At 34.6% G+C, this 15,949-nt stretch overlaps 1 protein-coding gene across 3 annotated transcripts in view; it reads left to right on the top strand.

Annotated features, from left to right (window-relative positions):
- The window catches only part of LOC123563136 (V-type proton ATPase 116 kDa subunit a 1-like), a 70,667-nt gene that overhangs the window by 49,948 nt on the left and 4,770 nt on the right, over positions 1–15,949 (top strand). For 2 of the 3 annotated variants that reach the window (XM_053529257.1, XM_045355749.2), the window contains 5 exons: positions 1,500–1,633; positions 4,479–4,583; positions 10,389–10,457; positions 12,159–12,206; positions 14,388–14,483. In XM_053529257.1, coding sequence (XP_053385232.1) covers positions 1,500–1,633; positions 4,479–4,583; positions 10,389–10,457; positions 12,159–12,206; positions 14,388–14,483 — 452 coding nt within the window. The remainder of the gene's footprint in view (positions 1–1,499; positions 1,634–4,478; positions 4,584–10,388; positions 10,458–12,158; positions 12,207–14,387; positions 14,484–15,949) is intronic. The other variant, XM_045355753.2, reaches the window with a different exon arrangement.

Genomic DNA, 15,949 nt, shown 5'->3' with positions numbered 1-15,949 from the left:
CTGAAAGAGTTGTGTCTGCTAAACAAGAATTAGTAAATAAGATGATTATAAGTAATATACACAAATCACTACAGTCATATTTTTTTTACTACAAAATGGTTAAAGCCCACCCACTTAGCTCAGTAGGGAGAGCGTTGATCTACGGATTGCAAGTTTGGGAGTCTGATCCCCAGGCGCGGCGTATGTTCTCCGTGACAATTTGATAAAAGACATTGTGGCTGAAATCATTCGTTCTCTTCCTCTGATTCAAGTGGGGAAGTTGGTAGTTTCTTGCGGAGAACTAGTTTGTACTGGTACAGTATCCAGAAACACTGGTTAGGTTAACTGCCCGCTGTAACATGACTGAAATAATATTGAAAAAAGGCATTTAACCAAAACAAATAAACAAACAAACAAAATGATCATTCTTACACAGTGACTGTAATAACTGGATTTCTGTTGAAATTTCATTGAAAACTATAAAATAAAAAAAGAAAAATTCTGTAACATATTTTTATCATGAAATATATATTTTCTTTTTCAACAATACTTTAAAATGATACCAAAATTATATGAGCTTACCAGCCATCAATATTTGATATATTTTCATAACATTGTTATATAGAATCAGCTGCCTTTACACCAGTCAGTTTTCTATAACAACAATTAACAACTTTATATCCTCCCTGCAATGGATTTTTAGCTCAACTATTAAAAGAATAGTCTAGCTATTCTACTCACCCTGGCGTCGGCGTCACACCTTGGTTAAAGTTTTGCATGCAAGTACATACAGCTATCATTTAAAGGCATATAACTTTGAAACTTACTTTTTCTTTTTCTTGGTCAATTTCCAACCTCACTGGGTCAAGTCCCATAACTCTGACATATATTCATAGTATCAAGAGCCATAATTCTGACTTGCATTTTGGCCAAATCATGCCCCTTTTTGGACTTCTGGTTAAAGTTTTGCGTGCAAGTACATAATGGCTATCATTTAAAGGCATATAGCTTTGAAACTTTTTTTTTCTTTTTCTAGGTCAATTACCAACCTCACTGGATCAAGTTCCATAACTCTGACATGTATTTTGAGCAAATTATGCCCCCTTTTGGAGTTAGAAAATCCTGGTTAAAGTTTTACATTCAAGTTACTATCTCCAAAACTAATGCAGATATTGAATTGAAACTTCACACGTGTCTTCGGAGTTATAAAACTAGTTGATAGCATCAAGTCCCATAACACTGACCTGCATTTTGGCCAAATTATGTCCCCTTTTGAACATAAAACTTCTGCTTAAAGTTTTGCATCCAAGTTACTATCTCCAGAACTAATGCAGATATTGGATTGAAACTGAAAATATTTTAACATTTAGGGTAACATTTTCCTGCTTCTGGGACAATAATTCGTATAGTTGAGCATTGGCTGTCTTACAGACAGCTCTTGTTCATAAATTTTGTTAGAGAAAGTATGAAAATAAGTACCCCTGGCAGAAATTTAATTAAAAGTGTTTTTATATTTCTAGACTTTATCAACATGTTCTTGATGAAGTACAAGGAACCAAAAATGACACCTGAGGCTTACCACTGCAGTAGTATGAGAAACTTGACACAGAAAGAAATGGGGTGTGATTCACAGACAATCTTCTACTCTAACCAGGTAAGTTGATACACAGTGAAACCCCTTTAAACCAGAACCCCTGAATACCGGAAACCAGTCCAGACAGAACAGATTTTGCGGTCCAGACATTAGGCCGTCTTATTTCATTAAAAAAATATCCCTGTAAGCTGGAACCAAACAGTTTTTCTACACCAAACCGATATTTATCAATGCAGTTATTGTAATTTTGGCATTTCTCTTTTATCATGATAACCACAGTTTATTCTTTTTAGCTCACCTGTCACAAAGTGACAAGGTGAGCTTTTGTGTGTGTGTCCGTCTAGAGGTCATCTTTTTCATGGGATCTTTATGAAAGTTGGTCAGATTGTTCATCTTGATGATATCTAGGTCAAATTCAAAACTGGGTCACGTGCCTTCAAAAACTAGGTCAGTAGGTCTAAAAATAGAAAAACCTTGTGACCTCTCTAGAGGCCATATATTTCACAAGATCTTCATGAAAATTGGTCAGAATGTTCACCTTGATGATATCTAGGTCAAGTTTGAAACTGGATCACGTGCCATCAAAAACTAGGTCAGTAGGTCTAAAAATAGAAAAACCTTGTGACCTCTCTAGAGACCATATATTTCACAAGATCTTCATGAAAATTGGTCAGAACGTTCACCTTGATGATATCTAGGTCAAGTTCGAAAGTGGGTCTCGTGCCATCAAAATCTAGGTCAGTAGGTCAAATAATAGAAAAACCTTGTGACCTCTCTTAAGGCCATATTTTTCATGGGATCTGTATGAAAGTTGGTCTGAATGTTCATCTTGATGATATCTAGGTCAAGATCGAAACTGGGTCATGTGCGGTCAAAAACTAGGTCAGTAGGTCTAAAAATAGAAAAACCTTGTGACCTCTCTATAGGCCATATATTTCATGAGATCTTCATGAAAATTGTTCAGAATGTTCACCTTGATGATATCTAGGTCAAGTTCGAAAGTGGGTCACATGCCATCAAAAACTAGGTCAGTAGGTCAAATAATAGAAAAACCTTGTGACCTCTCTAGAGGCCATATTTTTCATGGGATCTGTATGAAAGTTGGTCTGAATGTTTATCTTGATGCTATCTAGGTCAAGTTCGAAAGTGGGTCACATGCCTTCAAAAACTAGGTCAGTAGGTCAAATAATAGAAAAACCTTGTGACCTCTCTAAAGGCCATATTTTTCATGGGATCTGTATGAAAGTTGGTCCGAATGTTCATCTTGATGATATCTAGGTCAAGTTCGAAACAGGGTCATGTGCGGTCAAAAACTAGGTCAGTAGGTCTAAAAATAGAAAAACCTTGTGACCTCTCTAGAGGCCATACTTGTGAACGGATCTCCATAAAAATTGGTCAGAATGTTACCTTGATGATATCTAGGTCAAGTTTGAAACTGGGTCACGTGCCTTAAAAAACTAGGTCAGTAGGGTAAATAATAAAAAAACATTGTGACTTCTCTAGAGGCCATACTTTTCATGGGATCTGTATGAATGTTGGTCTGAATGTTCATCTTGATGATATCTAGGTCAAGTTTGAAACTGGGTCAACTGCGGTCAAAAACTAGGTCAGTAGGTCTAAAATTATAAAAATCTTTTGACCTCTGTAGAGGCCATATTTTTCAATGGATCTTCATGAAAATTGATCTGAATGTTCACCTTGATGATATCTAGGTCATTTTCGAAACTGGGTCACGTGCGGCCAAAAACTAGACCAGTAGATATAAAAATAGAAAAACTATGTGACCTCGCTAGAGGCCATATTTTTCATGAGATCTTCATCAAAATTAGTGAGAATGTTCACCTTGATGATATCTAGGTAAAGTTTAAAACAGGGTCACGTACCTTCGAAAACTAGGTCAATGGGTCAAATAATAGAAAAACCTTGTGACCTCTCTAGAGACCATATTTTTCAATGGATCTTAATGAAAATTGGTCAGAATTTTTATCTTGATAATATCTAGGTCAGGTTCAAAACTGGGTCACATGAGCTCAAAAACTAGGTCACTGTGTCAAATAATAGAAAAAACGACGTCATACTCAAAACTGGGTCATGTGGGAAGAGGTGAGCAATTCAGGACCATCATGGTCCTCTTGTTTTTTTTAGTGGCACATTCCCATAAAAACTTTAATGGTGTTGTTTCATACAGTAACTGAACAAAATCAGGGATTTAAAATTAATCAGGTTGCGTCGTATTTGTTTCCGCCGTCAAATCCCCTCTGAATCGAAAATCCCTCTACGTTGAAGCTTTATTCTGGCTCGGAGACCATTCATTGTAGAGGGGTTCCGCTGTAGTTTCCATTTGCCAATAAAACTGTATTCAGAAGCTGACCAGCAATACACAAATGAAACTTACAAATGTAAAACAAAGTATTGACCTGAACATGTTTTGCTCGAGGGAGATAACTTCTTCCATCTGTACAATTGAACATATTTAAATTTTAAAAGCTGGTTGTGAATTGACCAGATGCCAAATGGATGATAGCCATGCATCAGTGTATTTTTAGAATTTAATTGTTTTGAAATAATTCCTACTCTGTACGGACAAACATAAATTAATCATTTCTTTTGATTTAAGATCATTCATATTGTTAATGGCAAGGATTGGTGTGTTGTCATTTATATATTCAAAATTAGGTCACAGTGAATTGGAATATTAACCTTTAGCCTGCTGGTGGCAAGTGAATCTGCCTATGCGACCAAGATCAGCCTGATCATGGTCTGCACTGTTCGCTATTCAGTCAGTAAATTTTCATTGAACACCCTTGCAAATAATAAATGGTGCTGCCCAAATAGAATGATGGACCAGTCCATTTTAGAAATTTAGCAGTCTAAAGATTAAATATGTTTCATTTTGTTATTTCAGCAAACCATTCAGACAGTCCTGATACTGGTAGCTGTATTGTGTATACCTGTCCTGTTGCTTGTTAAACCATTCTATCTGAGGTTCCTACACAACCAGAAAGTTAGGGTAAGATTTGACGCTGTTCATTGTCATATTAGACACTGTTATCTCGTATGTTACTTAGCAACTGTACGACTACTAACAAAATATTTCCGCTTGTAATGTTATCAGATATGTCCTACCTATTAATTTTCACATTTTATCTTGATTTTTTTTTTCATACAGTAGATCAATAAAAATAGTAAAATTTAGTTAGCTGGATTTCTTTGAAACGAAAGCTTGGTAGCGTATTTTTGCCCTGTTAGTTTGTTTGAAGCTTTAAAGTTTGTATTTTTTTAAACATTTAAAAAAGAAAGAAAAAAGAAAATCCTTCATTTTTCTAAAGAATTAGAAAAAGCTGTAGGAACTTTCACAAGATGTTGATAATTCTTTTGCACAAATTGGTTCAGACACATTTAGATACATACATGTATTCCCTGAAATCAAGCAAGTGTCCATGCAAAGATAATTTATTTTTAGCTTGACTTTTCGAAGAAACAGTAGAGCTATTGCACTCGCCCCGGCATTGGCATTGCCATTGGTTAAAGTTTTTGATTAAGTCAAATATCTCTGTTACTATCAAAGCTATTGACTTGAAGCGTACAACAGTTACTTAGTATCAAAGTCTACACCAGGAGAAACAATCCCCATTACTCTGTTTGAATTTTTACAGAGTTATGCCCCTTTTTAACTTAGAATTTTCTTGGTTAAAGTTTTATATAGTTTTAGTGGCAAAGCTCTAATTCAGAGTCAAGCACTGAGAAAAGTCGAGCGTGCTGTCTTACGGACAAATTTTCACAGAGTTATGCCCCTTTTTAACTTAGAATTTGTTTGGTTAAAGTTTTATATAGTTTTAGTGGCAAAGCTCTAATTCAGAGTCAAGCACTGAGAAAAGTCGAGCGTGCTGTCTTACGGACAACTCTTGTTGAAATTCTAATTATTATAAGAAATTATACACTTTTGTAACTTAGTGTTCAATATTTAGATAAATTTATGGAGAAAATTTTAGCTAATATGTATTTCTCGAATAACATTTTTTTTTACAATAAGGAACAAAACATAACTACCAAGTACTTGATTTTTATCAAGTTTTATATAAAAAGTAAGAACTGGTACTTGAATCTACTTCTTAAATGTAGTTCATCATGATATCATTTACAACAAGGGATTCATCTTACACTCTGGTGTAAGAGATTGGAGTTTTCCAGCATTGGTTATATCACCAGAAACTCCAGTGCAGTATGCAAGAAACATATAGATACTTATTCTCTACCTGGTGTCCAAGGTTACAAACTGACTTTAGAAACCAGTCAAGAATCTCTGGCATCTGATTGGTTGTTTCTGAGAATATTCTTTAAACTGACCAATGACAAGACTGCATTCTCAGACTGGCTCCCTTACTTGTTACCTTTGGAGCCATATATCTAAATATTCATGTTGATGTAAAGAACAGCATGTTGTTCATGTATAAAAACAGAATTGTGTGTCTGCATGGCTGCTGCATTAATTTGAATGCAAAAGATACTTGTTGCTGCATGTACTCTTCATTTTCTTGTCATACTGTTAAAGTCTTCATCAAAGATATGTACTCTTCAGTGTAAATGTCATTTACTGATATTTGAAGTTTCATTGCATGCTGCGAAAAGCTTCGTCAGAAATCATTTATTATGTGCCTTATGCCCATTGATTTTACATATGCTTAACTCTTATGCTGGACACAGTTGAATCTGCCTCTGCGACCAGTGTAGATCATGATCAGCCTGCACATCCATGCAGTCTGATCATGATCTACACTGTTCACCATTCAGTCAGTATCTTTTTGGTAAGCACCCCTTTTAACAGTTAATGATACTGTCCAAATTGGTAGATGGAAAAGTTCATTATAGAAATTTAGCAGGGTAAGGGTTAACCTTGTGGAACCATAATGATAATTTGCAATTTCCGTTTGATTTCCTTTCTCCTAATTTATTTCTGCATTCTTTGGCCGTAAATGAAGCTCATACCAGCTTTGGTTTCCATAACAGTTGGAGAATACCGCCTTCACTTACAGAGAAAACATATTTGAACAGAAATTACCAGTTGTGATTATGGGTCCATTACCCTACATTTTATAATTCTAAGGCAGCAAATAGATCATAGCTATTACAGATCGTAAAATCAAATTCGATCAGAACTGGTTTAAATCTTGAATATTCTGATGAATTATTATTAGTTTTGCAAAGTATCTCAGTTATGTACAATAACGGAAGACTGAAACAATCGACAAGAAAATATTTAAAACCAATTTCCACTTGTTTTATTATTTCTCAGTGTCAGATATATATTTTATGTCAAACTCATCAGTGTACATGAAGATCTACTTTCAATTTTTTACACTTTTTACTTCAACTGTGAACAAGCAGTTTTAAGACATTTGCTATATTCACTTAGAGCTAAAAACATATTGGTGACGACCATGCCTTGTCATATGGCATTGCTACTGGTTTTTGCAGGAAGCAGATTCAAAGTGATTCAGATATGCTTAAGACTTTTCATCACAATCGATCTAAAATAAACTAGTATGAACTAAAAGATATGCAACGCCTTGGCAGATACTGTGACCAGTGTAAATAACATATCAACATACATGTTCATATACATTAAAAAAGTAACATCATTAGTTACAAAAATTCAATAGGTGTGCTTTCTGGCTTTGTATATGTTATATACTTGTATCTGATTTGCATGTTGGAACCATCATTGTAGGAAGCTGAGGCAGTGAGTATATAGAGTATAAGCTTTCAATGTTACAGGAGTTAATGGTGTTAATATGCTTGTTTAAGGCCATCTAAATAAGAATATGGTTTTCTCATACCTGAAAATGTTCTAGGTTTAAGTCACAAATTCTTAGTCAGGTGATTTAGGCAGAGCATGACCATTGCTTGCAAAATAATACAATGTGTACATTGCCTATTCAACAATCTGCAGTATTTATGCAGTCTAGCATTGACCATTTATTAGCAAAATAATGGTGATATACATTACCCAATAATCAGTTACAGTATTTAGATTTTAAAAGAACATCAAAGGACTCTTCTAGCCCTTTGTGCATTACTCAATTAACAGTTACAGTATTTAGATTTTAAAACAACCTCAAAAGATCCTCCTAGCTCTTTGTGCATTACCCAATTAACAGTTACAATATTTAGATTTTAAAACAACCTCAAAGGACTCTCTTAGCTCTTTGTGCTTTACCTAATTGACAGTTACAGTATTTAGATTTTAAAACAACCTCAAAGGACTCTCCTAGCTCTTTGTGCATTACCCATTTAACAGTTACAATATTTAGATTTTAAAAGAACCTTAAAGGACTCTCCTAGCTCTTTGTACATTATCCAATTAACAGTTACAGTATTTAAATTTAAAACAACCTCAAAGGGCTCTCCTAGCTCTTTGAGCATTACCCAATTAACTGTTACAGTATTTAGATTTTAAAACAACCTCAAAGGACTCTCCTAGTTCTTTTTGCCTTACCCAATTGACAGTTACAGTATTTAGATTTTAAAACAACCTCAAAAGACTCTCCTAGCTCTTTGTGCATTACCCAGTTGACAGTTACAGTATTTAGATTTTAAAACAACCTCAAAGGACTCTCCTAGCTCTTTGTGCATTACCCAATTAACAGTTACAGTATTTAGATTTTAAAAGAACCTCAAAGGACTCTTCTAGCTCTTTGTACATTACCCAATTAACAGTTACAGTATTTAGATTTTAAAACAACCTCAAAGGACTCTCCTAGCTCTTTGTGCATTACCCAATTAACAGTTACAGTATTTAGATTTTAAAAGAACCTTTAAGGACTCTTCTAGCTCTTTGCACATGACCCAATTAACAGTTACAGTATTTAGATTTTAAAACAACCTCAAAGGACTCTCCTAGCTCTTTGTGCATTACCCAATTAACAGTTACAGTATTTAGATTTTAAAACAACCTCAAAGGACTCTCCTAGCTCTTTGTTCATTACCCAGTTAACTGTTACAGTACTTAGATTTTAAAACAACCCCAAAGGACTCTCCTAGCTCTTTGTGCATTACCCAATTGACAGTTACAGTACAAAGGACTGTCATAGCTCTTTGTACATTACCCAATTAACTGTTGCAGTATTTAGATTTTAAAAGAACCTTAAAGGACCCTTCTAGCTCTTAAAATGTGAAAATACTGGAAAACCATTTTCTTGATGGCTTAATTTTGTTATTTCTTTACATGTATATATTGCTATGTTTGATATTATATTCTGCTTGCAACTTGTTTCTTGATGTTGTATTTGCTAGAATTACAAGAACTTATATTTAGTCAGATTGCCAGATGCAGGATTATTGTGTCGTTGGAATATAAATTAACATTGTTCTTTTCAATTACTTGATAGTGAATTTTGAAGAGAGGTTGATACATCCATATTTGTATTAAGTTTAGGATTTTTCTCTGAGCACCCACTGTGTTAAAATTCAGGAAATTGCAAGTTCTCCAAATATATATGATACATTCCTAAATTGTAGAACTGATTTCACAATTCAGAACTGTACATTTTTGTATAGGTTTATGTTACAGATATTCATAGATATCTTGAAATCACAATATTTCTCTTATCTGTTCAGTAGCTTAGTGCTTAATGTCATTGATACACTTGTCCCTAACTAATGTTTGTTCAAAACCTCAATTGAGGTGTAGAAATTTTCATGAGAGGAAGCCACCCAGCTGGCTTACAGAATGTTGGTGGGTCTCCTATGCCAGAAACAAAGCATTGATGAGTAACTGAGGTCTTCCTCCACAGTTAAAAGTTGGAAAAGTCCCTATCTATCAGCATTACTCTCAACCCAATGAAAACAAAAGAAATTTGCATCTTCAATATAAACAAGTATGGAGGGTTTTATGTTTAATTGTGCAATAATGTGCATATATTTGTGTTCCCTGTATTTCACCTCTGTTAGCTAGAAAAATGGAGTTTCATACTACTTAACAGTGCTAGTTATGTATTTAAAAAAAACTTAGAAGGGAGTTGAAATAGTTAGGGGTAGAACCAGACTTGCGATTTAAAGTCTGTCACACTTCTATAAGACATAAATACTCTTCAGAAGTCCAGGGCATGTGTTCGCGGTGCACACCTATCAATGCCGTCTTCTCTTGAAAATTCACAGCTATTAATACAGTTGTCTACATAATATGACAACTTGGTGCTGAATTGTTGATACTTCTTCAAATTAATGCAAAATGGAAAATTTTGGTTTATTTTGTCCAGACCTATCCTTCTTGCTTGAACATGTGCCCAGGAAGCTGTAATGGAGTGTATTTATCATAAACTTTAGGAATTGTCTCTTAAGTCCATATACAAATATACTTTATGAAAATAATACAATTCATGCCAAATAAAGTAAAAAAGCAGATTTTTATTTGTCTGCTACCCATATATTTTAATTGATTAATCAAGAAAATCTTTCCTTGAAAGATATATTGACACATGTACATCACAATATACCCAGTTATTGTTCTGCATGATATTTGCACTAAAAAGCACTGTTTTAATTTCTTCCATGACAATGGTTTATTCTTACATACTATAGGAGAAAATGGGTACCGGTATTTAAAAAGTTCAATGAAAAATGTTTATGTACTTGTATCAATTTTTCCTTCATTGAAATTTTAACAAGTCTTGCATAATTTAATGTCTAATAGTGTCATGCTATTCATATACATTTCATCATCTGTTTTCAGTTTCCTTTTTAGGTGAAGAAATTTAAGTTGGTCTAAAGAATTCTAAAAAAAATGAAATGATAAAATTACGTTGTGATATTTCAGAGGAAGCAGGGCCTCAGTGCCATGTCACACGAGCGTCTTGTGCAGCACGAGGTACCGCCAGGACAGGAAGTATGTACTGTTTTTGTTTTAAAGTCTATTACTGTTGCACCACATGTTATACATTCTGTCTCTGTTGTTAATTTCAAAGTTATTTTTGTATTGCAACGCTTTCAGTGAAGCTTATGTGTTACGCAAAGTTCTTGATCAAGAATAGTGCTCGGAAGTTTTATAGGAGTGATGTAGCTTGGCAGGAAAGTAGTAAACACTAGTCACTTTATGTAATTGCATGATAAAGTAAACAGAAGAATATAATTTCTTTTGTCTCTCACTGCAAAGAAAGGCTATAGGAAGAAGTTCTTTTCATTTTCCTAGGAAATTATTAATAGGTTACCTGAATCGAACAATTTTCCCCATGTGTTTGGTACCAAAAAGTCATATGGGTTGGCATTCGAGTTTGGTGAAATTTAGGGGCTCCGTGGCCGAGTGGTTAAGGTCGCTGACTTCAAATCACTTGCCTCTCATCGATGTGGGTTGGAGCCTCACTCGGGGCATTGAATATTCTTTATTTGATGAAGCCATCCAGCTGGCTTACGGAAATGCGGTGGTTCTACCTACTAGGTACCCACCCGTGATGAAAGAATGCACAGAGGGGCACCTGGGCTTTTCCTCCACCATCAAAGCTGGAAAGTCACCATATGACCTAAAATTGTGTCGGTGCAATGTTAAACCCAACAAAATAAATAAACAGAAATGGTGAAATTGAAAAATACAACTTGCTGTGCTGGAGCTTACTTACACTATTAACTCTTGTTTGATAGATCTCCCACTGTACCAGTATGTACGTTGTCTGACATTTTATTTCTATGCCTAACAACTTCCAGTGAAGGTTTGAAAATAAACGGTTTTCAAGTTTTTTATGGAAACTGCCATTCATAGATTTTTGGCAGTATCTTCTTGTTTTTTTTTCTGTGTTTCTGTTGCTATATTTAATAGTTTTGCATGGTTTAAGCTTCATTTAACACTGACTTGCACTGTAATCCAGGATTTTTAAAGCCTTAATAATTGTGGGAAATATTCAAAGTTTATGCAAGTTTGAGCTATGCACTTAAATGATTAAATCATGACTTTCTTGAATTAGACTGTTTCATGGTTACCCTGACCATAAGAATTTGGCTGAAATAATAATATGAAAAGCTTTACAAATAACATGCTTATTACACAACTGCCCAACTAGCTTTTGTCCAATTAAAAACACTGTATTGCTTAAATGACTGCAGAGGCCTTATTGGCCGAATAGTTTTGGTTGCAGACTTCAAATCACTTGCTCCTCATAGCTGTGGACTTGCTGTGGGTGCAGAATTCTTTCCTATAAGGAAACATGCTGCAGTCTTAAGGAAGGTTGTTGGTTCTGTCCAGGTGCTTGTTTGTGTCTGAAAGAATTCCTGGAGAAGTATCTGGTGTCATCCTCCATCATCAAAAGCTGGACAGTTGTCATATGTCCTGACTGCTGTTACATATGAGTAAGCTAAATGGAATTAAACCCGTTTTAAATAACCAAAGTCTCTATTCAGTCAGTATCTTTTTGGTAAGCACCCCTTTTAACAGTTAATGGTATTGTCCAAATTGGAAGATGGACAACTTCACTATAGAAATTTAGCAGGGTAAGGGTTGAAATTTGAATATTTCAGTGCAGGCAGTGTGTAACATGTTCTTGTATTAATATTCTGTTATCTTTGCTTATTTTCACTGTATGGCACATTTTCTATGCAGTCTGTTGACCAAGGGAAAGATAAATCTCAGTCTGCCATAGAAATGTCGGTAAGTTAACAGAAACAATGTATTCCAGATACAAATATTTTGCTGTGCACTTTTTCTTCAAATATTTCGAGCTTTCCTCAGCCATTTCATATTTAACCTTAATAAACCACTGACTGGGTTAATCACAATAGGACAGTGTGTAGATATCTGCTAGTGGAATGATGGGTCTGGGTTATATTTATTTTCTCTTTGTAATTTTGACATTACACCCACATAAAGATGAACATATATTATGCTGTATTAGGTTTGAAGGCAAGACTTAGTGTAAGATAGAAAATCGAAAGCAAGTTTTAGTGAATCTTCCATTTTTTCACCTTGAGCCTATTTACCTAATATAGCCAGTATTATTGCCAGTAAATTGCACATGTTTTTCTTTCATTTTCATTTAATAGACATGTAAATGCATTTTTACTGCCGAAAAAATATACATTTAAACTTTTTCTTATGACACAGGAAGATTATTGATTTAGGGTGTAGCTGAAAGCTAAACAAAATTAAATATAGGCTTATGATTGGGCAGTTTTGTTTGTCTTCTTATAGCATGCAATCAATTTCTGACCATTTAGAACAGAAAAGAGGATTTTGTTTAAAAATTGGAAAGACATAAGATAGATATATCATGCACCAGGGTGCAGTGTGTGATATATTCTTTTGATTGATACATGATGGTTAACAGGCTGCATGTATACAGTTGGTGTGGTTTGTTGTATGGTTTACTAACACTGGATGTTTCATATTCTTAATAAAGATATGGTGCAGTAGCTTTTATACTAATAAATTAATAGTACATTACCTGCCTTGCTCACTAAGTAGATAGAAATTTGAACTGACAGATTGTGTATGAAGTCACTACTCCTCCACTTGCCTTGTTGGGAATTTGTCAGTAACTGACAAATGGGCAGCTATAATATTTATTCCAGAAATTACTTATAGTACCACTTGCCTGTATTTGAAAGTAGAAGGCTAAGCCTTACCTGTAGTTATTTAGCTTTGAGTCATGTTCAGAGTTTTTGTTAAAGCTACCAAGAAAGGTATAGTTATTTCAAACTCACCTGTCAAACACTACTTTAGTTTCTAGAACACAACGCTACTGCCATTCCTACTAGCACAGTTTCTATATGACATAATAACACTTTGTCTTTTCCCTTAGCCAGGAGAACTTTTTATAGATACAGTGTAGCAACCTAGAATACCCATTGTGAAATCATCTTTTGTCCATATATCTGTTGATAGATTTTATATTTCCTTACACAGTTACAAAGTTTCAGTGTAATTTAAAGCAACCCAAATACCACCCAACGTAAGTCACAGAGCATTCAAAATGAAAAGCAATTTCCGAGAGAATTTCTTTTTGGCACCACAAATTATTGTTAACCTTTAGCCTGCTGGTGGCAAGTGATTCTGCCTTTGTGACCAGTGCAGACAAAGATTACAGGCTAACCGTGGTACTGTTTGCTATTCAATCAGTAAATTTTCAGTGAAATCCCTTTGAATTATAAATTATTAAAAGGTATTGCCCAAATTGTATGATGGACCAGTCCATTTAAGGAATTAAAGGTTAATACAGTACCCACTACCAGCTTTAGTACTTGTATTCCATTATAACCAAAGCCCTGCAAAAAACTACCAAAACGTTATAAAGTTGCATTACCTGTATTCCACTAGTAGAGCAGACAAAATTGAAATAGTATTGTAAATATGGTAACATTTTTACTGATCTTATTTTACACTGCATGTTCATACAATGTTTAATACATTTATAAATTAACAATAACTGGGTACAAACATGTTTGTTTTGAATTTATAACCATTTAACGAAACAAGAACTACCCTGCAGTTCTGTAAGTCAAGTTTGAAAGGTGTAAATTCTATATATATATGGAAAAATATTCAAAACAATATTTCTCAGTATGATAAGAGTATTAAAACTACATGACAGCATGAATATCACAATATCTAGCTGGAAAAAATGTTTAACTATGACTGCATCTATTTTTACCCTACATAGATAGATAATAATTTGGTTTGTTGAAAGTAAAAAGTATTGTAAATGAATACAAGTAAAGAATAGCAACAAAATGTTAACATTGTTATTTTTTCACATACTAAAGCAGCTGTGTATCATTGGGTAATTTGCCGGTGGAAGAAAAAGATGTTGTTATGTGAGTGTTTATGTTGTAGGGTGTTGACAGTACAGAGGTGAGTGTTTCTATCAATGGTGGTAGTGGAGATGCCGTGATGACAGTAGAAATACATGAAGAAGTCGAAGTAGAGAAGGTAGGATTTACAAAAAAAAAAAAACTATTTGCAAAGGATCAAGTTCTGTTAAAGATAGCAAGATTTTTTTATAACTCAAAAATTAAAGCTGGAGAAAACTTGGATTTTAATTTATTTTAAGGGAAAGAATTATGCTTAAATGAAGATAAAATCTCCCATAATTAGACTGTTCTAGATTTCATAAAATTTTAGAAATGTGAATTTACAATACACTTACCTGTATGCAGATGTTCCATTTGACCATTCTTGTAAAAAGGTGCAATGATGGGTTTTTAGCCCACCATCATCAGATGGTGGGCGATTCAAATCACTCTGAGTCCGTGGTCCGTCGTCCTTCCATCTGTCCTTTAACAATTTCTCGTTATCGCATCTCCTCAGAAACTACTGGGGGGATTTTGACCAAACTTTGTCAGAATGATGAGTTGGTACCCTAGTTGTGTCCCCCTGAAAATCAGACTGGTTCAACTATTTTTGAGTGAGTTATGGCCCTTTGTTTATTTTTATAATTTATATAGGGAAAAACTTTGAAAATCTTCTTGTCCAAAACCACAGAGCCTATGGCTTTGATATTTGGTATGTAGCATCATCTAGAGGTCCTCTACCAAGTTTGTTCAGATTATTTCCCTGGGGTCAAGTATGGCCCCGCCCTGGGGTCTCATGGTTTACATAGACTTATAGGGAAAAGCTTTTAAAATCTTCTTGTCAATAACCTACAACATTCAGATTTGGACCACATGTATGGTTTTGAGTGGCAAGATGAACCTTGACATGAGTTGACCTTGATTTTGACCTAGAGACCTACTTTCTGTAGCTACAGCCTTCAAATTTGGACCACATGCATAGTTTTGTGCACCGAAAAAACTTTGACCTTGACATTGACCTAGTGACCTACTTTCACATTTTTGAATGTACAGGCTTCAGATTTAGACCACATGCATAGTTTTGTGTTCCAAAATGATATTTGACCTTGATTTTGACCTAGTGACCTACTTCCAGATTTCTCAAGCTACATCCTTCAAATTTGGACCACGTGCATAGTTTTGTGTATTGAAACAAACTTTGACCTTGACATTGACCTAGTGAGCTATTTCACATTTTTGAAGGTACAGGCTTCAAATTTGGACCACATTCATAGTTCTGTATTCCAAAATAAAATTTGACCTTGATTTTGACCTAGTGACCTACTTTCACATTTCTCAAGCTACAGCCTTCAAATTTGGACCACTTGCATAGTTTTGTGTACCGAAATGAACTTTGACCTTAAGATTGACCTAGTGACCTACTTTCACATTTCTGTAGCTACAGGCTTCAAATTTAGACCACATGCATAGGATTGTGTACCAAAACAAACATTGACCTAGTGACCTACTTTCACATTTTTGAAGGTACAGGCTTCAAATTTGGACCACATGCATAGATTTGTGTTCTGAAGTGAAATTTGACCTTGATTTTGACCTAGTGACCTA

Source organism: Mercenaria mercenaria, chromosome 2 (genome assembly GCF_021730395.1).
Source record: "Mercenaria mercenaria strain notata chromosome 2, MADL_Memer_1, whole genome shotgun sequence".
In the NCBI taxonomy this organism is placed as follows: domain Eukaryota; kingdom Metazoa; phylum Mollusca; class Bivalvia; order Venerida; family Veneridae; genus Mercenaria; species Mercenaria mercenaria.
This window is presented reverse-complemented; position numbering and strand designations above follow the sequence as displayed.